The 23,219-nt window shown below is 36.5% G+C and overlaps 1 protein-coding gene across 5 annotated transcripts in view; it reads right to left on the bottom strand.

Annotated features, from left to right (window-relative positions):
• FSTL5 (follistatin like 5) overlaps window positions 1–23,219 on the bottom strand; it is a 790,158-nt gene that overhangs the window by 191,617 nt on the left and 575,322 nt on the right. For all 5 annotated transcript variants that reach the window (XM_074396781.1, XM_039479107.2, XM_039479105.2 and 2 more), the window contains one exon: window positions 22,120–22,240. In XM_074396781.1, coding sequence (XP_074252882.1) covers window positions 22,120–22,240 — 121 coding nt within the window. The remainder of the gene's footprint in view (window positions 1–22,119; window positions 22,241–23,219) is intronic.

Raw genomic sequence — 23,219 nt, 5'->3', positions numbered from 1 at the left:
GTAAATGTGCAGTTTTGTTACAAGTGTATATTACGAGCTGCAGAGAGGTTAGGGTTAGGAATGAATCCATCTCACAGATAGTGGGCATAGACTCCAATAGGTAATTTTTCAGCCCCAACGCCATCCTTCTCCTCACCTTTTGTACTCCCCAGTGTCTTTTGTTGCCATCTTTATGTCCAGATGTACCCAAAGTTTAGCTCCCGCTCATCAGCGAGGACATGAAGTGTTCAGTTTTCTGTTTCAGCCTTAGTTCACTTATGATAAATTGCCTCTGGCTGCATCTTTGTTGCTGCAGAAAACATGCCCTCCCTTTTTCTACGGCTACAGAGCATTCCACGTACTACAGTACATATATGTATCGCAGTTTCTTTATCCAATACAGAGTTGATGGGCACCTAGATTGACTCCCAGTTTTTACTATTGTGAATAGCACTGTAATGAACACAGGGCTGCATATGTATTTCGATAGAACAATTTATTTTCTCTTGAGTATATACCTAGTAATGAAATCTCTGGATTGAACGGTAGTTCAAGTTTTAGTTCTCTGAGAAATCACCAAACTGTTCTCCACAGTGGCTGTACTAATTTACATTCCCATCAGCGGCATGTAAATATTCCTGTCTCCACAGGTTTGCCCTCATCTATTGTTTTCAGACTTTTTAACAAAGGCCATTCTAACTGGTGTGAGATGCTATCTCATTTAGGTTTTGATTTGCATTTCTCTAATGATGACAAACGTATTTTCATATCTCATGGAGGGAGCAAATAGCAAAAATCTAGGAAATGAATTATAATAATTACTCATAAGTATAAGAAAGGCATTAAAGGGTATTAATCTGAGCCAGGCACAGTGGCTCATGCCTAATCCCAGCAATTTGAGAGGCCAAGGCAGACAGATCACAAGATGAGGAGATTGAGACCATCCTGGCTAACACAGTGAAATCCTATCTCTACTAAAAATACAAAATACTAACAATTAGCTGGGCATGGTGGTGCACACCTGTAGTCCCAGCTCCTTGGGAGGCTGAGGTGGGAGAATTGCTTGAACTGGGTAGGCAGAGGTTGCAGTGAGCTGAGATTGGGCCACTGCATTCCAGCCTGGGCAACAAAGAGAGCCTGTATCTCAAAAAAAAAAAAAAAAAAAAAAAAAAAAAAAGAGGTATTAATTTGGAGAACTCATAAAAGTCTATGTGTATTCTGTATTTTCCCAGGGCACCAGAGGCAGCATATTATTTCCCAAATTACTATTACATATGATGCTCTGTTTTATTGTTAATTTCTAAAACATTCTTCCCATTTGGTCAAGTTCAAAAATGCCACAGATGTCAATGAACGAAATCAAATTTGCTATATATTACATGATTCAATAAAGCATGCTAAATAATATAAAGATGGGAGAATTCCAGTCATAACTTGTTATAACCATCTATTTTTTTGAACTTTAGAAATGTCACTGTACTATTTTAAATTGAACTACAATTTAAACATGATATAGAAGAAACAATCATAAATTATACACAAAGATTTGAGAAATAACCATGACTAATAGTAAAACAACACAGAGAAAGATATTAGATAAATTAATTTAAATGAAGTAAAATTTATTTTTAAAACATATGGATTAACAAGCACACATGCAAATTGAAAAAGGTGCTTAAAATCTAATTAAGCTATCTTGAGAGTGTCCTCATGTTAAATCTTTAAGATCAAGTAAGCCTCATTATCATATTAACCTTCTTTCCACTCTCTTGTTATAAGTGTCATTACATTAATTAGTCATTATACTGTTTTTAAGTGCTGGCTACCTCAAGAGTGTTTTGTAACATTACCTGGTACTTGTATACACAGAAGTAGTCTATGATATATCACTCCTACTCTAGTAAACCATGCCATGCTAATTTAAATATGTGTGTAGATATAACCGGATGATAATTTTACGAAGAAAATAATTTTGTAATATCAAAAACATTCAAATTATCTGTGTAAAAATTCTGGCTGAATGAATGCAAGTCCAAGTCAATCATAGATGAATACAAAATAATAGTAACTGAGATGAGTCACCTATCTGAGATTTATTCCTATAAGCAAGAGAATCTATACATGTATTTGATTCATGTAGAGGATTTTCTTTCCTCAACCCTTACAAATGATGTTGTTTTATTGCTACTTAATTTCTAAAATGATCTTCCCATTTGGTCAAAGGAGGAAGAGGGAAGAATCATCGTCTTGGTATGTTTTGAGAAAGTTTAAGCACATTGAGCTCATCCTTTCTCATGTGTTGGATCTGCCTGAAAAGAGGATGCATTCTGTTCTGTTCTCTTGGCAATATGAGATCAGGAGCATTGGCTCTGTCTCTGTGCACTGAAGTCTATGATTGCCTAGCAATGCCCATGACTTGGTAAATTCTGGTCCATATTTGACATATATCTTAATCACCTTCTCTAGGCAGCTTTACCCATAACGTAGGTAATATTTTGTCCTTTATATCAATCACTATTGCATCTTTCTCTCTCTCTCTCTTTTTTTTTTTTTTTTTTTTTTTTTTTTTTGAGACAGAGTCTCACTTTGTCGCCAGGTGCCAGGCTGGAGTGCAGTGGCACAATCTCGGTTCACTGCAACCTCCGCCTCCGGGTTCAAGAAATTCTCCTGCCTCAGCCTCCCAAGTAGCAGGGATTACAGGCACATGCCACCATGCCGAGCTAATTTTTGTATTTTTAGTAGAGACGAGGTTTCACCATGTTGGTCAGGATGGTCTCAATCTCTTGACCTCGTGATCCGCCTGCCTAGGCCTCCCAAAGTGCTGGGATTACAGGCTTGAGCCACTGCGCCCAGCCACATCTTTCTCTTAAGTGGTTCTGAAGACAAGGATCAGGAGGAAGAAGAGAGTGGTGTTAATTTACTGATCTCTTATATGCACAACATCTGATGCTTTGAGAACTGTTGAGAAATTTACAAAGAATAAAGTGTAGTTGACATAGTGACACCAGGAGGAATCAAAGATTTTGAGAGGGCTCCAGCAGGCAACTTAGCCCTGATGGTATATGCCTTAGGTCTGATCTTTTTTATAGTAGAGAAGTTAGCATTTATATGCTGCAGCCTCAGCAGGTGTCTTTGAATGTTAAGCTTTATTAAATATGACATAATTCAATGTTATGCTACTGGATGACTTTTCCCCCTCAATGAATAGCCGTGTTTGTGCAGGCAGAGCTGTGTCTAACACATACAGACATTAGGAAGCAGGTCACCTTACATAGGAGCTCTCAGTATTCAGCTTTGAATTACATAGATCAAGTTTGGTCTGGTATAAAAATCAAGGTTAAGGCAGAGATAGGTCATCTTATATATCAGTAAGTGGCTTCTGCTATGTTTCTTAACCAGGTTTCTAAGCAGTTTTTCTTTTTTTGTTTACCTAATGCATAGGCAGCTAATTTCCATTAGTAATACAAAGCACAAATATGGATAATAGCAGCTATAGTAAGCTATAGCAGCGATAATAAGTAGTATTAAACCGAAAAACTCACTAACAAAATTCCTTGTACTACCTTTAGTTATATAGAAAGACTCTTGCAGGGTTAACTTTCTATAAAGAGAGGCTTATTCAAAGGTAACAAGTATCCCAATTCTGTTATGTGTGCATTTTCTTATCATGTCTGTCTACAATGTGTTGTCACCCAAAGAAATAACATATATTGTATTATATTTTATTAATTTAGTTTACTTTTTTGATACAAGGTCTTGCTCTGTCACTTAGGCTGGAGTGCAGTGGCATGATCATGGCTCATTACACCCTCAACCTCTTGGGCTCAAGCAATCCTGGCACCTCAGCCTCCTTAGTAGCTGGCACTATAGAAACACAGGTGTGCATTAGCATGCCTGGATCTTTTTTTTAAAAAAAAATTAGTAGACATAAGATCTCACTCTGTTACCCAGATTAGTCTTAAACCAGCCTCGACATTCCTCTTGACCTCCCAGAGTGCTAGGATTACAAGCATGAGCCATTAATGAACAAATACAAAGTAAAAAGCCATAGCTGCTATAAGCATTTCTTGGAATCTAAGATCTGGGCCCCAGGGTTACCTATTTCAAATACCAAAATTACATCATAGAAGTTGTGAAGGCTACCATAAATCCAAGGAATGTCTCAAACTATTACACCAAGAAAATCGTATCTTATTTCAGAGAAATCAATTTCAAGGGTTGGGTAGAGAAACAATTCAAAGAATGGGTTGCCAACTTAAAGAATAAGATGGTAATTACCTTTCTGTTCCTCCACTGTCTCTAAGCATTGGGTTTGCTCAAGATACAACTGAAGTGATTTGAAACTATATACCTTTGATTTTCCATCACAATATAAGTAGCAGAAAATGAAGGCAAAATACAGAAAGACTGATTATGCTGGATAAGGTTTATTTAAGAGGACATCTTGAAGGACATAACAGCCAGATATGAAAAGAAAAATAAGATATTTAAGTCCAACACACACACACACACACACACACACACACACACACACACACCCCCCACAGAGTGGCTCCAAGGACTAAATTATTTTAAGGATAGTGCCCTTAGAAAATGAGGAAATGCTTAATCGTCTAGCGAATAAAGCCTTAGGTAGGGTCTAGCAATGTAACAACAGAACGTGAAAAATCTCAGGGAGTAGAAAGAGTGGATATGTCAAACTATCTAGAACCAGGAAATAATGAGAAACATCTATTCATCTACTCATGTGCATTTATTCGGCAAGTATTTGCATCAGAATTATGTGCAAGTCACTGTTCTACATACCTAAAAGCAACAAGAGAGAGAAAGAGAAAGAAAAAATCTCTAGTGAAAGTGGACTCCTAAAAATCTGTTGATATATTAAATAAGTAGTTTACTTTATCTAATTGAATCTAAAACCTTATTTATATGCCACAGAGAAAAAAATGCTGTCTCTTTAACAGATCCCCCCTTTTTTTTTTTTTTTTGAAACAATATAGTGGAATGTATCCTTATTTCAAAGACATTAGTACAGGAAGAAAAATAGTGTATAAAGAATATGTTAGGCTGTGTGCAATTTTGTAGAAGGTAAAAAAACTGTGCTGTGAAGAAGAGTGAGTGAAGAGGGGGGTGGGAGTGTAATTAAAATTTTAAATAGTGTAGTCTGGGTAAGCTTCACTGAGAATGTGACATTTAAACAGAATTGAAAGAGTTTGAAAGAGACTTGTGGAGATCTGGCGAAGAATCTTTTGGGCAGGGGAAATAGCCAGGTGCAAACACTTGTTATGTATAAGTTTCAAAAGGAAGTGCACACTGAATGCAGCTGAACTACACTTTTGTTCTGCAAAGGAACGAGAAGTAGGGTAGGAAGATATCATAAATACTGATAAGTCAGAACATTTATGGTTATTTAGGGAATTTAAAGACTGTTTTTTTTTTTTTTTTTTTTTTGAGACGGAGTTTCGCTCTTGTTACCCAGGCTGGAGTGCAATGGTGCGATCTCGGCTCACCGCAACCTCCGCCTCCTGGGCTCAGGCAATTCTCCTGTATCGGCCTCCTGAGTAGCTGGGATTACAGGCACATGCCACCATGCCCAGCTAATTTTTTGTATTTTTAGTAGAGACGGGGTTTCACCATGTTGACCAGTATGGTCTCGATCTCTTGACCTCCTGATCCACCCGCCTCGGCCTCCCAAAGTGCTGGGATTACAGGCTTGAGTCACTGCGCCCGGCCTAAAGACTGGTTTTTAATCTGAGAGACACTGGGAGCCAATGGGATTTTAAGTAGAGGAGGGACGTGACTTGACCTCATAAGCATGAAGTTGGAGATACAGAAAGCTAATTGAGAAGATCAATTATTGATCAATAATTCTTAGCTTACTGTGTCTCCAACTTCATGCTTATGAGGTCACGTCACATCCCTCCTCTACTTAAAATTCAGATATCTCTATCAAGTGTTTATAATAACTGTGTATAACATTGTATAATAAAGACAAAGAACACTACAATTCTCATGGCATCTCTAAATGTATTTCAAAATAACAGTTGTTGCAGGTGAACATGCAGCTATCCTCTGGATCTAAAGGCACATGACCAGGAAATCTATGGAGTTAAGACTCCAAGGGAAGACTCCACCAAGATGAAACATAGTAAAAGGAATCTGGAGAAGAAAGCAATGGATTATGTCAAGACATACGTTAGATGTTGCTCTAATGGGAGAAAAGCCCTCAGGTGCGATCAGCCAAATCACTAAGGAAAATGTGGAAAATAATTGAACGGTGGATGGTTTTGGCAGACAGAGACCATATTTCCATATCTCTCACTGTGACAGACCTCATAGAAAAATATAGAGAAGAATACATGAGAACAAAAATGTTTGGGCCAGAAAACAGGGAAGTAAAAAGGAATGAAGACAAATTTTCAGCATACCGCCTTCCCAAAGGAAAAAAACAAAAAAGTCCAAATAAAAAAGCAGAGTAAACTGTTAGAAAATGGCTGACTTCTCCCAAAACAAAGAATGGAACAATTAAGGAAAATAGAGGATTAAAAGGAGGGGGAAGATGTAACAAAAATACTGCACAAGATTGAGAGCCTTTATAAATGGAGGACTCCGTGGTGAGGTATAGGTCAGCAGGATCCCCTGGAGGATGCAGTCTTCAGAAACAAGAATCTCAGTTTTAGATTTAGAACCAGCTACAGAACATATGGCAACTGAAACAATGTGGAACTTTGGTGGGATCCCGTGGACTACGTTCCATAAACACAGGTAATTCTGTTGTGGTTCTGTTCCCAAGAGGCACCACGAGTGTCATAAATGTTTTCTCAGAGCAGTAACTCTGTGCATAATTTTTTCTTACCCAGAGCCTCTGAGCATTGTGATCTTGTGACAAAATTAGGTTAGAGACACAATAAGCATATCCCCTCTTCTTTTTTAAGTACACAACTAGCTCTCTTGCAGTCGAATGCACTGATTATGGACCAGGCAGAGTGGCTTACACCTGTAATCCCAGCATTTTGGGAGGCCTGAGGCAGATGGATCACCAGAGGTCAAAAGTTTGAAACCATTGAGATCAGCCTGACCAGTACGGTAAAACCTTGCCTCTACTAAAAACACAAAAATTAGCAGGTGTGGTGGTGCACGCCTGTAATCGTGGCTACTGGGGAGGCTGAGGCTGGAGAACTGCTTGAACTCAGCAGGCAGATGTTGCAGTGAGTCCAAGATTGTGCCACTGCACTCCAGTCTGGGTGACAGAGCAAGACTCTGTCTCAAATAAATAAATAAATAAATAAATAAATAAATAAATAAATAAAAAGAGGGAGAGAAAAAGAATGATGCAGTGATTATGACCCCTAACAAGTAGGCAAAGTGTTGGCTGTGCAAGGCCTTCCCTGCAAAACCTCGCACACCTTCCTTCACACTCTTCCATTGTCTTCCAAACAGACCCAGAAGACTCAGTGAAGGCCTCCAAGGCTTTAGGGAAGTGATACTAAAATGATCTGTGGTGGGAATCTATTTTCCCACTAATTTTTGTAGTTATCAGAAAATAAGAGATTACTTACATATACCATAGCAACATAAACTTTCTGGCAAAATTTTTAAAGCTTACTCATAGTTTCTATACATTGTCTCATGTCCAGGTAACAAGTAGTGCACTGACTAGAGCAAGAACGTGGAATAGAATTGTCTGGTGTGATACTCTGACCTCAAGAGAGAAGATGTCTGCATCCCTGGGTGACTGCATGAAACAGAATTCCTCTACCAACCCAAATCGGACTGTAAGAGAAATGAGAAATAAATTTGACAAATAAAGGTAGGATATGGTTTAAACTGCTAGAATAAAGTAACCGAAAACACAGTGCATTAAAAAGACATAAATCCTGATATATAATCATAAAGTGATGTGGTGGCTTGATGATTTGGGTATGGGGGAAGCTATCATAACAAAGAGACCCCTAGTAGGGTGGCCTAAACAAGGGGTAAGTAAACCAGTCCTCCTAGATGGTCAGAGGACAGTTCAGTAATTAGATCCAATTATATAACTTAGTGTATTTGTTTTTTAATGCTGCTGTAAGAAATTTCACAAATTTGGTCAGGCATGATGGCTCACGCCTGTAATCCCAGCACTTTGGGAAGCTGAGTCAAGCAAATTGCTTGAGTCAAGGAGTTTGAGACCAGCCCGTTGGACATGGGAAAAACGTGTCTCTACTAAAAATACAAAAATTAGCTGAGTGTGGTGGCGCATGCCTGTAGTCCCTGCTATCTAGGAGGCTGAGGTGGGAGGATTGCTTGTGCCCAGGAAATGGAGCTTGCAGTGAGCCCTGATTGCACCACTGCCCTTGATTCCAGCCTAGGCAAGAGATTGAAACCCTGTCTCAAAAAACAGAGAAAATAAAATAAAAAAGAGAAGGAAAGAAAGAAAAGAGAAGAAGAAAAGATCACAAATTTAATGGCTTAAGGCAACACAAATGTATTCTCTTATGTTCTGGAGGCCAGAAGACCAAAATCAGTTTCACTGAACTAAAGTCAAGTTGTGGGCACAGTTAGTTCTGTCTGGAGCTCCAAGGGATAATCCATATACAAAATGCAATTTCTGGCTTCTTGAAGATGTCTGCATTTCCTAGCTGATGACTTATTCGTCAAATCACTCCAACTCCTTGTTCTGTTATCACAAATCCTGCTTCCTCTTTTACTTTCCTGCCTTCTTCTGGTAAGGACCCTTATATTTAGCACCTACCTGGATAATTGTCCCATCTCGGGATCCTTAACCTAATTATATATGCAAGTCCCTCCCCCCAACCTTTGCCATATAAGATAACATTCACATGCTCCAAGAATTATGATGTGGATATCTTTTGGAGAGACTATTCACCTGGCCATACCCAGGTACCTTCTATCTTTTCCTTCTGCTACAAAATATGACTTTCTTTATTTTTTAAAAAATATATATTTTAAATTTTACTTTAAGTTTTTACATACATGTGCAGAACATGCAGGTTTGATACATAGTTATACGTGTACCAGCATGGTTTTCTGCAACCATCAACTCATCATCTAGGTTTCAAGCCCTGCATTCATTAGATATTTGTCCTAATCCTCTCCTTCCCCTTGCCTCCATGCCCTTGACAGGTCCTAGTACGTGATGTTCCCCTTCTTGTGTCTATGTGTTCTCATTATTCAACTTCCACTTAAAAGTGAGAAAATGTGGTCTTTGTTTTTTCTGTTCTTGTATTAGTTTGCTGAGAATGATGGCTTCCAGCTTCATTCATGTCCCTGAAAAGGACATCAACTCATTCTTTTTTATGGCTGCATAGTATCCTACGGTATATATGTGCCACATTTTCTTGATCCAGTCTATCATTGATCAGCATTTGAGTTGGTTCCAAGTCTTTGCTACTGTAAATAGTACTGCAGTAAACATACATGTGCACATGCCCTTACAGTAGAATGATTTATAATCCTTTGGGTATATACACAGTAATGATATTGCTTGGTCAAATGATATATCTGGTTTTAGATCCTTGAGGAATCACCATACTGACCTCCACAATGGTTGAACAATTAATTTACACTCCCATCAACAGTGTAAAACCATTCCTATTTCTCCACAGCCTTACCAGAATCCGTTGTTTCCTGAGTTTTTAATAATCACCATTCTGACTGGTGTGAGATAGTGCCTTATTGTGGCTTTGATTTGCATTTCTCTAATGACCAGCAATGATGAGCTTTCTTCATATGTTTGTTCACTGCATAAATGTCTTCTTTTGAGAAGTGTCTATTCGTATACTTGATCCACGTTTTTATGGCTTTTTTTTTTAATTTTAAAAATTCTTTGCATGTTCTGAATATTAGACCTTTGTCAGATGGGTAGATTGCAAAAATTTTCTTCCATTCTGTAGGTTGCCTGTTCACTCTGATGATAGTTTATTTTGCTGTACAGTAATTCTTTAGTTTAATTAGATCACATTTGTCAAATTTGGCTTTTGTTGCAGTTGCTTTTGGTGTTTTTATCATAAAATTTTTGCCCATGCCTAGGTCCTGAATGGTATTGTCTAGATTTTCTTGTAGAGTTTTTATGTTTTTGGGTTTTACATTTAAGTATTTAATCCATCTTGAGTTAATCAGGCAAGAGCAAGAAATGAAGGATATTCAAATAGGAAGAAAGTTTGACAAATTGTCTCTGTTTGCAGATTACATGATTGTATATTTTGAAAACCCCATCATCTCAGCCCCAAAACTCCTGAAGCTGATAAGAAACTTCAGCAATGTCTCAGGATACAAAATTAATCTGCAAAAATCACAAGCATTTCTATATACCAAAAATAGGTAGAGAGCCAAATCATGAGTGAAATCCCATTCACAATTGCTTCAGAGAGAATAAAATACCTAGGAATACAACTTAAAGGGACATGAAGGATCTCTTCAAGGAAAACTACAAATCAGTGCTCAAAGAACTAAGAGAGGACACAAACAAATGGGAAAAAATTCCATGCTGATAAATAGGAAGAATCAGTATCATGAAAATGGCCATACTGTCCAAAGTAATTTACAGATTCAATGTTACTCTCATCAGGCTACCATTGACTTTCTTCACAGAACTAGAAAAAAAATACTTTAAATTTTATATGGAACCAAAAAAGAGCCTGTATAGCCAAGACAATCCTAAGTAGAAATAACAAAGCTGGAAGCATCATGCTATCTGACTTCAAACTATACTACAAGGATACAGTAACCAAAACAGCATGGTACTGGTACCAAAACAGATATATAGAGCAATGGAACAGAACAGAAACCTCAGAAATAACACCACACACCAATAAACATCTGATTTTCAACGAACTTTATGAAAGCAAGCAACGGGGAAAGAAGTACCTATTTAATAAATGGTGCTGGGAGAACTGGCTAGCCATATGTAGAAAACAGAAACTTGACCCATTTCTTACATCCTCGACTTTCCTTTTTCAAATTGAAAATAACTCCTCCAACTATCAACATCACACTCATTTTTCAACAAACAGAAAGAGGAATAGATGACATATATCTTTTCTTTTATTACCATAATTAAGATATGAAAAGCAATAGTTACCTTTATAATTATTGGCCAAAAATTTGTCACAGAACAAAGGTTCACAGAGGTCTGAGGAAGGTAATCTTTAGGTAGGTGGCCATAAGTTGGCTAATATTGAGCTTCAATTACTGAGGAAATCTATCAAGATTTATTTGGTTGATCACAAATACACAGTGATGAAATTAACCTTTCCATGAGAAGTTATGATCCATTCATATAAGTTATTTAAATTTATTCCATTGCTATAGGAAAACTGTATTTTAGCACAAATAACTCTTCTTTTAAGAGGAGGGTTTTATTCTCCTTTCGTGTACTACTGAGCATATGCTGTGGTTTTTTGGCAAAATTATGTACTAGACTCAGAGAACAAAATAGGTATTACTTAAAATTTATAAATTTATTGGCTATAGAGCAGATATTGCCAATATTAGCCATGTCTACTAACTTTCAGAACTTTTTACAAATGAGAGTTTTTTGCTTTTTGTTTTTCTTTTTGAGACAGATTTTTACTCTTGTTGCCAAGGCTGGAGTGCAATGGCAAGATCTCGGCTCAGCGCAACCTCTGCCTCTTAAGTTCAAGTGATTCTCCTGCCTCAGTCTGCTGAGTAGCTGGAATTACAGGCATGCACCACCATGCCTGGCTAATTCTTTTGCATTTTTAGTAGAGATACTGTTTCTCCATGTTGGTTAGGCTGGTCTCGACCTCCCGACCTCAGGTCATCCACCTGCCTCGGCCTCCCAAAGTGCTGGGATTATAGGCATGAGCCACTGCACCCAGTCACAAATGAGGATCTTAAGAAAACTTTCCTTTATCCCATACAGCTTTAAGGCTTTTAAGAATAATTGACATGATGGAGGTTATGGTGGAATACTTATAACTTAAAACCTGTAAGCTATCTGCCATAGGTAAATAGAACAAATATAAAATAATTATTACAAAACATTGGAAAATGAGTAGCAGAAAATAGCAATCCCTGAAAGAAGAGAGAAATATCTATATCTACATCTATATCTATATATATCTATATATCTATATATAGATATAGATATAGATATATATAACGTGTATAATTGTCTTGGCTTTCTTCTTGGCGGCATTCATTGAGATTGATGCAGAATGATTGAACAGAAGGGTCTCACTGAACTAAGGGTAAAAGAGGTTGGAATTCACTAAAAGTTGTCAGCTGCAATTTCTAGAGAAGCATAGAGAACCCTGCAGAGAAATAGCTACAGGAATCTAAATACAGGTCTGCTGGGGCTTTGGCTCAACACCTAGGATGAAATTATTCAAAATCAGGCAAAATTTTATGATTAAGGAAACAACTACGATCAGGAAACTTATGTTTAAAAGCCACAAGAGCTTACACAAGGATAGGTGTCACATGAGTTAGATTAACCAGAGTGGAGAAACTTAACTGAAAAAGCAGGTTGCGGACACTTCACAGAACACCTCATAATGCATATTATAAGGAGAGTGAAATAAATCCTACTGTAAGGGCTCTCTAGACAGACTCAAATATAGTTGTCTGTTTTTTTCTTTTTTAAAGTTTTAAAAAGATTAAATTGATCCCTAAACAAAATTCAACACTTCTCAAAAAAATTGGCAAATCTATACTCAACAATGTTTGCATTCAATAAAACAATTAACAGATGTAAGAAGGAGTGAAAAAATATAGCTCATGCAAGAAAAATGTCAGTGAATAGAAAGAGATGATAATTTCCAGACATGATAAAATTTGCAAGCAAGGATTTTAATTAACCAATATACATAGGTTTAAATGTTTAAAGGAAAACACAAATACAATGAAAGAATAACTGAAAATTATTTTTTTAAGTAGAAGTTATATGTTTGAAAAATATAATATCTAAAATAAATTTAGGAAAAACAAACTCTGGTTGAGATTAACAGTTGATTAGACATACAGACAAAAGAAAAAAATTGTCACCTTAAAATCAAAGCATAAAAACTATCTAAGGTGAAGTACAGTGAGTACAAATGTTGAAGAGACACAGAGAAAAAAAGGAACAGAACTCAATGATTTATGGTAAAATGTCTAGCAGACACATGTACCTATAATTTGAGTTCAAAGAGATGGCAAAAGCTGAAATCTATTTGAAAAAAATAATGGCCAAATGTTTATTCAAATATTTTTAAAAATATATATCCCAAAGTCCAAGTGGTTGAGTTATCTCTAACAGAAAAAAATCCAAGTAAAGAAAAGCTAACCAAGGCTTGCCATATATAAAATCCTGATCTCCAATGATAAAGAGAAAAATCTTAAAAGCAGTCAGATAAACAAAAAAAGACTAGAAATATAACAAATGTCCTGTTAGAAACCAGGCAGGTGCAAGCCAGAAGACAATAGAACATCTGTAAATTGTTAAAAGAAAAGTAAAAACCGAAACCTGTCTACATAAAATATAATATCCAAAATAATTATTATTCAATTAAAAAATAAAATAACTTCACACAAACAATGGACAAGAAAAATGTATCAGGAGCAGACCTGAACTTCAAGTTATTAAAGCATATTTATTAGGGTAAAGGCAAATTCAGAAATTCAGTTTTACATGAAAAAATGAAGAGAATCAGAAATGCAGATGTTTTGTTCTCTTGCTTATTTTTAAAACCTCTTTGAAAAATATTTAACGTTTAAACCAAAAATGGAACAACACATTGTGTGTTTTATAACACATGTAGAAGTTAAGTGTTCAATAATATCCTTATAGCAGATACAAAGGGGAGAGATCTAGGTGTGCTATTTTAAGGCTTTTACTTTATACATGAGGTGGTAAACATTATTTAGAAATACATGAAAATAAATTAAGTTTCATATTGTTAAGTGTGGCTTATAGCACCTAACAAAAATGTTTTTAAAAAGGTATAACAAATAAATCAGTAGTAGAGATAAAATGGAATTCTAAATGTTATGTGAAATAACAACAAATCCAATATAAAAAGAAATACAGAATAAAAAATGGATGTGGCCCCACGTGGTGGTTCATGTCTAATCCCAACACTTTGGGAGGTCAAGGTGGGTGGATCGCTTGAGGTCAGAAGTTCAAGACCAGCCTGGCCAACATGGTAAAACCCCCTCTCCCTTAAAATACAAAAATTAGCTGGGCATGGTGTCAGGCACCTGTGATTGCAACTATTCAGGAGGCTGAAACAGGAGAATCGCTTGAACCTGGTAGGCAGAGGTTGCAATGAATAGAGATCATGCCACTACACTCCAGCCTGGACGATGGAACGAGACTCTCTCTCAAAAAAAAAAAAAAAAAAAAAAAAAAAAAGATGTGTTAATTTGACAATGAATGGCAACACCCAGTGAGAATAAGCCCTGGATGTAAATGTTTGAGTTATCCCCAAGCCATAGATTTTCAAGAACCTCATTTCCCCGAAAGTGACCAAAATAAAGATCAGGGAAAAACTCGGTTCTTCCAACTTTGCATGTACTTTAAACTTTTGGACTTTCTTTAGACTTTAAATTATAAGGACAGAAATTTTAATTTTGGATATTAATTACTTAGGAACAATTTTTTTGGAACTTTATCACTTCAGTTTTATTTCTTTCTGGAAATTTAATAATTGGAACATTTATATATTTATTTTTGAGCATGTCTATATTCTTGCCATTCAATAATTGAAGTATCTTGACATCATGATTTAATTTAATCACAGAGCGTTTGAAGAACTCTATTGTAACTCAACATAATTTAATGTGAGAAACAATATATGAAGGAAATTTTGAGGCTTTGAAGTTAATGAATTAATGTACTGTTCTATTATAGTTCAAAGCCTTCTGTAAACAAACATAGTGTCCATTAGTAGTTCTTAGAGGAGGTTACAATAGAGCAGCAATTGTTATTAAGTGAATTTATTTAAAATACGAGTATCTCCCAAAGCAGCTCTGAGAAAAGACATGGGTTCAACTAGTTTTGATTTAAGAAGTGATCCCAGGAGGCACAAGTGTGAAAGAGGGAAAAGTTAGACAGTGGAAATGAAAACAGCAATAAAAAGTCAGAGAAAAAAGGGGATACATGCATGAGATTCATCACTATGGAAAAAAAGAAAAGGGACTGGATTCTAGTGTGGATCCCTTGAAAAATGTTGCATGCACCTCAGGACCTTCCCATTGAGTGAGTGGGCGGCTGTGCTTCTTACCCACTGATTTGCGTCCCTGTTTGGTTAATGATGGTCACTGGGGACATCAAATCCCTGGCATATTAGGGCTGCCTTCAGTGTAGCTGATAAAGATTCTCGTGCAATTAGGTTAGAGCAAAAGTAATTGCAGTTTCGCCATTAAAAGTGAGGACAGGTCAGGGAGTGGTGGCTCACGCCTGTAATCTCAGCGCTTTGGGAGGCAGGCGAATCATGAGGTCAGGAGTTCGAGACCAACATGGTGAAACATGCAAAATATTAGCTAGACGTAGTTACAGGTGCCTTTAGTCCCAGCTACTCGGGAGGCTGAGGCAGGAGAATCGCGTGAACCCGGGAGGTGGAGATTGCAGTGAGCTGAGATCGCGTGCTACTGCACTCCAGCCCAGATGGCAACAGAGTGAGACTGTCCAAAAAAAAAAAAAAAAAAAAAAAAAGCAATTACTTTTGCACCATCCTACCTAATAAATAGAATATTAAGGAACCATGGTGTGGCAGAGGGATTAGCTTTTGCAGTAAGAAGCTATCAAGGGACATTCACCATAGATCAGGGAGCCCGCCTGGGCTATTGAGCAAGACATGAATACTGTCTGCTGGGGGCCCTCATGAGGGAAAAGGCTAAATGATACATGGCTGATACCATCCCCCAAGCAAGAGCCTATCTCCTAGATGACAGACAACTGAAAGTTTTAACGCAAAATTGGAAGAATAAAGAATTGACTGATATGAAGAAGGAAAATATATTCCTACCTATTATTTTTTTTAGGAGGGAAACTGACAGAATAGTAGTTCTCAAACTTTATCTTCAGGATGACCCAGAAGGTTTGTTAGAACACATGATGTTCTATGCCATACTTAGAGCTTGTGACTCAGTAGGCATAGATGATCCCTGAAAATTTGTCTTCAAAACAGTTTGCTGTTGCTCCTTCTGCATGAACCACAGTTTGACAATCACTGAGCAAGAGTAACCCTCTAGTTTTTTAATCGCTCATCCTTTATTAATCTCATAGTGGGAGGAGAAGAGAGGGTGAAGGAGAGCTCTTACTTCCTGCTTTTTAGATCTCACTGTTTACAGACAGGTTTTATTTTCCTCTGCACTGTGGCCAAGCTTAGCTAGGAAGGTTTAACACACCCAGCGCAGAGATTTCAATGTTGCCTATGACTAGATGAGGAAGCTGAATTCTATGATGCAAGAAAGAAAGCTATTGTTGCCCAAGACTTAATCTGGTTTTCTAAATAATAGCTTTGTCAGTAATAAAGGTCACACTTTGTATCTGTTTATCTGGCTGCTGTGTCTTTCTTACAGATGTTTCCCAACTTTGAAGGAGAAAAATAGGGGTGTTCTATATAGACAGCTTATAAAACCAACAAATAACAACCATTTTATGAAGATTTTTTTATTTCAGTAGAAAAAACTCCACATAATATTATGTCTGAGGACTTAAATAATTTGAATGAGAGAGAAGTAACAGTGTACATATAGCTTTACTATGAATACGGACAAGCTTTCTGCCCAGAGGGGAGTGTAAACGCTGATGACTTTTGAAAATTTCAAACATTCTGTATCATAAGCTTAATATCTAAAACCGATTTGCTTTATGTAAAAAGAGAAAGAAAAGAATGAAATAAAATCCACTGGTACAGTTAAGCTACTTTGATTTATACATAATGTTTTTCCAGACAATGACACAGAGCACTTTCATATTTCAATAATCTAATTTTACATTGTTTGAAAAGGAACAGGGCTATAGATATACTTTTATTTGGCTTATGCCCTAGGATATTTAAATAGACTCTGAACCTCAAAAATACTCTTTTACAAATTCCAATAGCTTGTGATATTTTCAGGGCTTGTCATGGTAATCAATGACATATTTTATTTTTATTAAGAATTAACAAACTGTTAAGATATTTTAAATTCTGAAAACAGGATTTTCTAAAGATTTTTTAACCTTTTCTAAAAGTGAACAAAAAGTTTAAGATGAGTTAAACCAGTTTGAGGGATTTATTGAAATCCATAAATGTGCTGTTTGGTAGATAATTTGCATTTTCTTGCATTTTCATTGTATTTTAGCCAGTGTTGTTCCTCATTCCCATCTACTGTTTTTGTTACTAACTTATAACACTTGAGTAATCCCAAGTTTACTATACTTTGTTACATTAAAAAAAAAAGGTGGTTAAAGTTTTTATTCCAAATACAAAATACCATAAAACCAAAGGAAATCAATACACCAAAAAAGAGATAGCACCAATTTCAGGGCTGTGGTTTTGTAACTTATCCCACCATTTCTAGATATGTTATTATAAAATGTCATCATTCTATTTTTGTTTGGCAAAATATTTTGAAACATCAGAAACTTTGTAAATAAGGTGGCTAGTTACCTATTCAATATTTATTTCCCACTTTCTTCTAATTAACATAGTCTTTATATTGTTGTGGGTGGCTATACATCAAAGTCAGAGAAATACATTGTACCATGTCTTTGCATTTAGGGAGCATCAATGGAAGCTATCACTGGTGCTTTCATTAAAACTTTTTAAAAAGTACTTTCTCACGTGTCAGGTGTGACTTCCCCCTTCCTCCTACTTCCAGTTTTCCTGTTGAAAGGTCTACAGAATTTCCACCCATTTTGAAATCCCATCACAGGATTTCAAAATGGGTAGAAACTACATGCTAATCATAATAGGGGAAGCTTATGATATTGATGATCACATAGATCTTCCATCCCCAAACTGCCCCATCTTGGCTTATTTTAAGTGTTAGAAAAATACACTTGTATCTCCTTTGAGCCTCTGTCCTTTTGGGTCTGTGTTATAGCAGTTAAAGGCAATCCCTCACTGTTAAAAATAAAAGCAAAATAGATGTTGAAACACACTTACTGTCTTCCCTTGTTGATATAAATGCGGTAGAACAAGTTTTTGCTCAATGATAGCTGAATTTGATAAATCAGTGCTATTTTATATCTTATTTCTCCTGTGGTTAAAGGTTGAACTGGCAAATTAGATTTAGAATGTTTGGGCTGCTTAAAACCCTAGCAAACCTCAGTGGTCCCCACATTCCATTAACTAGAAACATTTTTTTTATAAACAGAAATTGCCAGCTGCTCTGAGTGAGGGTATTGCATATCTTCCTCTCTAGCACCTCATCCTAGTAACATTTGACCAACTTGCCAATGCCAGTAAATTTTCATGTCACATTTATCATGTCTTCACTTGTGTCCTTATCTCACACTTAGTGTCTGGTCTACCCTAATCACTCCCTTGTAAACTTATTTAACTTCTTCACTCCTTACCATCTCCCACTTACTCGCCTGACAAACAAAACACTCGCTAAATCAAAATCTGTTTTTCCTCTCATGGCCACTTTATAGTCAGCCACAACAGAGGGAAAACATATGTCATGAATACTCCAAGCTCTTCCCTACATACCAACTACATATTGCTATTTCATTCCCCTCCTGCATTGCAAGATAATTATTTTACATCTCTTCCCCTCCTCGAACCACTAAAGCTATTAGAAAGTCTTCACTTTCAACCATTGGTATTATTCATTTCCCTGAAGAAAATTTCGTTAGTGCAAAAAGGATATCCTCATCCTCCTAGACGGTGGATCTTTTCCCGGTTTGTCTTTCTCCCTGTTTCAACGGATGAACTATTCATCTTCCAAACACAGTCCCTTCTTCTGTGAATTAGATCACATCAATTTTAAATTTAATTGATGTGTTACTATAATTATCCTTTTGGCCTTATAAATTATATGTTTTTCATCTTTACTAGATTATTCCCATCAGCATAAAAGATGATCATATCTATGTCTTTTATAATTTTCGCTTCCTTGAATGCAGGCGCTTTGCAGCTACTGCAAAGTTCTCCCTTTACTTTCAGCAAATGTTCTCCTTTAAAAGAGTTAATTATAGAAGTGTTCATTTTTCCACTTTCCATTCTCTCTTGAATTGACTATAATCATAGTTTTATTGCCAATACTTGGCAAAAGCTGGTCTTGGAAAGGTTAATAATTGCACACAAATACTGAAAGCTAGTGCTTAAATTATACTCCTCATCTTGTTTGCCTTCTCAGCAATGATAATATCATTGTTTTTCTCCACAAAACCCATCCCTTCCTGAAAACCTTTATACCAAGAAAGTCAGAGCAGTTTTAATGTTGTGCCATGTAATGGAAAAAAAGTACTTTTGCAACCTGTGAGATATTGGTTCACGGACCCTTGTACCTAGAAAAGAAAAAGCATTAGACTTTAGCACAAGCAATCACTACTAATATTGAATTCCTCTTGATTAATTCATAAAGGTAAGGCTGATAGGGGGCACTCTGTTTCTGAGACCTCATTATTTCTTTATTCCCATATTCTATCTTCAGAAAAACCTGAGATCAGAGAGTAAGCAGTTCATTCACAGGAGGAGATGAAATAGGGAAGCCGCCTTTCACCAATGCTGCTCAGTGCAATCTTGCAACATGAAAGTCCACAGTTTGACTGAAAATCTCCTTCCTAGGTTTCCCAGCTGGAGCATGGCAAATAAGTAAGTTATGTAAGAAACCTACATCAGACATGAGTGAGGAGTAGCAGCTCCTGAAGAGCAGCCGTTTAGAATAGTTGTCACACTTTACCATGTATCACACTTTCCTGGGAAGCTTTGCAAAATGCAGATTTCAAATCAGACTTCCTGAGAATGCTGGTGAAGGCCAGGTTCTGTGCTTGCGATCTTTTTTGTTTTTGTCATTCTGATACAGGTAGGGAACATGCAACATACACTCTAAAATCTACTAAGAACTCTTACATGGAAAAACTAGGACTGGGAGTGAAGATAAGAAATAAAAGACATAATTAATTGTCAGCCAAAAATGAAATTGGAGACTCTCTATCCCTAATGCTAAAAAGGAAAAGAAAAGAAAAAAAGCAGGGCATTAATCTTGTTGAATGCGCAAGCAGTCAGTAAGCACTCACCACAAAACAGAAGGTGAGGGGCAGAGGTCCAAGAACAATTTCCCCAAGGATGCAGCATCTACATCCAGAGGAGCAGTCTCAGAACAGATTTGTCCTACCCTCTCAAGATCATGTATCAGGTACAATTGCTGAATATATGAAAGTCCATCTCCAAACATCTGAGGCCACTGGGAACAGCATGAATCTACTTAGAATCTTGCCTGCTTTCTTCCCTGATTTCATTGAAAACTGGGTTCAAGGCCAGGCGCGGTGGCTCACACCTGTAATCCAGCACTTTGGGAGGCTGAGGGTGGATCACGAGGTCAAGAGATAGAGATCATCCTGGCCAACATGGTGAAACCCCGTCTCCACTAAAAATACAAAAATTAGCTGGGCCTGGTGGTGCACTCCTGTTGGCCCAGTTACTCAGGAGGCTGAGGCAGGAGAATTGCTTGAACCCGGGAGGCAGAAGTTGCAGTGAGCCGAGATTGCACCACTGCACACCAGCCTGGCACCTGGTGACAGAGCAAGACTCTGTTTCAAACACACACACACACACACACACACAACTGGGTTCAAAGACTTGATCGTGTCTAGATGCTGACTGGATTTTCACAAGAAACCAAGAACTAGATCTGCTTCCCTTGAATGTCAACAATAGTCAAATCAGATCACCCAATATTTTCAAACTTTTGGGCATGTTCTGTTAATTGATTTCCAGGACACATATGTCTCATCACAGAGTCTTCATTCTCGGTCTTTTCTGCTTGTTAACCTCAGATCCAAGGCTCATTCCTCTGACTTTTAAGTCATTCCTCTGACTTCATATCCATATATGCTCATTTCTAAAGAGACCTCATTAGGCTCAGACTTATGACTGTAAATGCAATTTATATACATTGTTATTATCTGAACATATGACTGAGCTTTCATGTTTCTCACTTGAATACTTGTCATTTCCATCAATAATTGTATTTAAGTTAACATGCCAAAATTGAATCGCACCGGATCTCAAAGTGTGTTCCTTCTTCAAAGCAGTAAATGCCCCACTCCTATAGCCAACTGCTTCCTTCAAATTCCTCAGGCTCATATTTTCACAGTCTCTCACACTCACATGCTATTCCTCACTGATACTGACAGAATTACTTTCAAAATATATTCTAAATGTGACCACTTCTTTATAACTCCACTGTTAAGACTACATTTTGAGCTACCACTATCTCTTACTTGGACACTAAAATAATTTTTAAATTATCCATTTATTTTAAAACAAATCAGAATATGCTACTCCATATACCAAACACTTCGATAGCTTCCCCTTACACTGATAATGGAAATCCACATATTTACCTAGGTCCACAGGGCTCCATGGGCTCTGCCCCAGGCTACCTCTGCAAGCTTATTATCTGTCAGTTTCCTGCTGTTCCTACAGAATGCCAAGTAAGTTTCTGCCTCCTTTTTATAAATCGTAGACTAACATGTTACAGTAAATTATGAAAATGAAATATTTACTAATAAATCATATATGCGATCCTGTATTCAAGTACATAATTAAAATTTGAATTAAATCAGAAATAAAGAAAAGTTCTGATTGTAGGAGTGATAAGCTATTAAACTAATCAATACAAACAATTAACTAGATGATCTGTTTAAATTTTGTTTCTATAATCCATGCTTCTGTAATTGTTAATATTCCAAACTAAAAATAATGTAAATTTCTTGTGTTTTAATTTTTCAATTACAATGAGTTACTCTAATATTTTATGATAATGAAAATAAAGTACCAATTTATAGTGTTTATTCACTTGGGAATTTTGTTACTTTGCACATCTTATTTTTTACTTAAAAAAACTTTGATATTTTCAGTTAAGTCTCAAAACTTGAAATATTATTAGTACCTTATAAAATCTTAAAATATTGACGTCTTCCTTTGCAGTGTTTTTCGAATAGCGAGGATAACAAAAATCACTTCTTACCATTCACTTGGAAGATGTGAGTCTGACGGACTTGTTCATAGCCATCTGCATAGCAGGTGTAATTGCCCATGTGAGTTGTGGTAACCTTAGTAATATACAAGGACCCATCATCTCCAAAGTCCTATTAAAAAAAAGGTAAAATATAATAAAACTTTGCATTTAAAGTTAGTTGTAACAATTTCACTTTTTAAAATGTGCATTTAGGTGCAAAACTAATAAACTCAAATATGTTTTAAAATCATCAAAATGAGCATTGTTGGGTGTGTAAATGTAAAGGATCTATAATTATAATTTTCTAACAATTTATTTTGCTTAAAAAGCATAATATCACTCATAAATATAGCTTTTAAATATTTATTTGAAATGCATTTTCAATATATAAAGTAACTTAATTTCCACATATGTGTTCTAATTTAGTTCCCATTTTTAAGTTTAATACAGGCCGGGCACAGTGACTCACACCTGCAATCCCAGCACCTTCAAAGGCAGAGGCAGGCAGATCACTTGAGATCAGCAGTTTCAAGACCAGCCTGGCCAACATGGTGAAGACATGTCTCAACTAAAAATATGAAAATTAGCTGGGTGTGGTGGCAGGACCTGTAGCCCCAGCTTCTTGGGAGGCTGAGGTAGGAGAATTGCTTGAACCTGTGACGCAGAGGTTGCAGTGAGCTGAGAACGAGCCACTGCACTCCAGCCTGGGCGACAGAGTGAGACTGTCTCAAAATAAATAAATAAATAAACAAATAAGTAAGTATTTAAAAATAAAAAAGAATAGCACAGCTATAATGTGTTTTCTTATTTATAGCTAAAACAAATACCTGCTAACTGCATTCTTCACACAGGTAGTTATCCAATACTCTTTTATTATTTAATTATATACTTACCAATAAAAATAATTATTAAAGCAGTGTGATCTCAGTGATAACATTTAGAGACAGATCATAGAATAACATTTATTTTGCAAGCCCAGATATCATCAACACATTCGAATAAAATAACCATACTACTTTGAGACAGGGAAGACAAATGCATTTTGGAAAAAAAGAAAGGAAAAACACCTTCACTCTCAAAATCAAATCTGTGGAGCACCTCCAGAACAA

This window comes from Saimiri boliviensis, chromosome 3, assembly GCF_048565385.1.
Source record: "Saimiri boliviensis isolate mSaiBol1 chromosome 3, mSaiBol1.pri, whole genome shotgun sequence".
In the NCBI taxonomy this organism is placed as follows: Eukaryota; Metazoa; Chordata; class Mammalia; order Primates; family Cebidae; genus Saimiri; species Saimiri boliviensis.
Note: the sequence above shows the minus strand (reverse complement) of the source record. Positions and strands in the feature narration are given on the sequence as shown.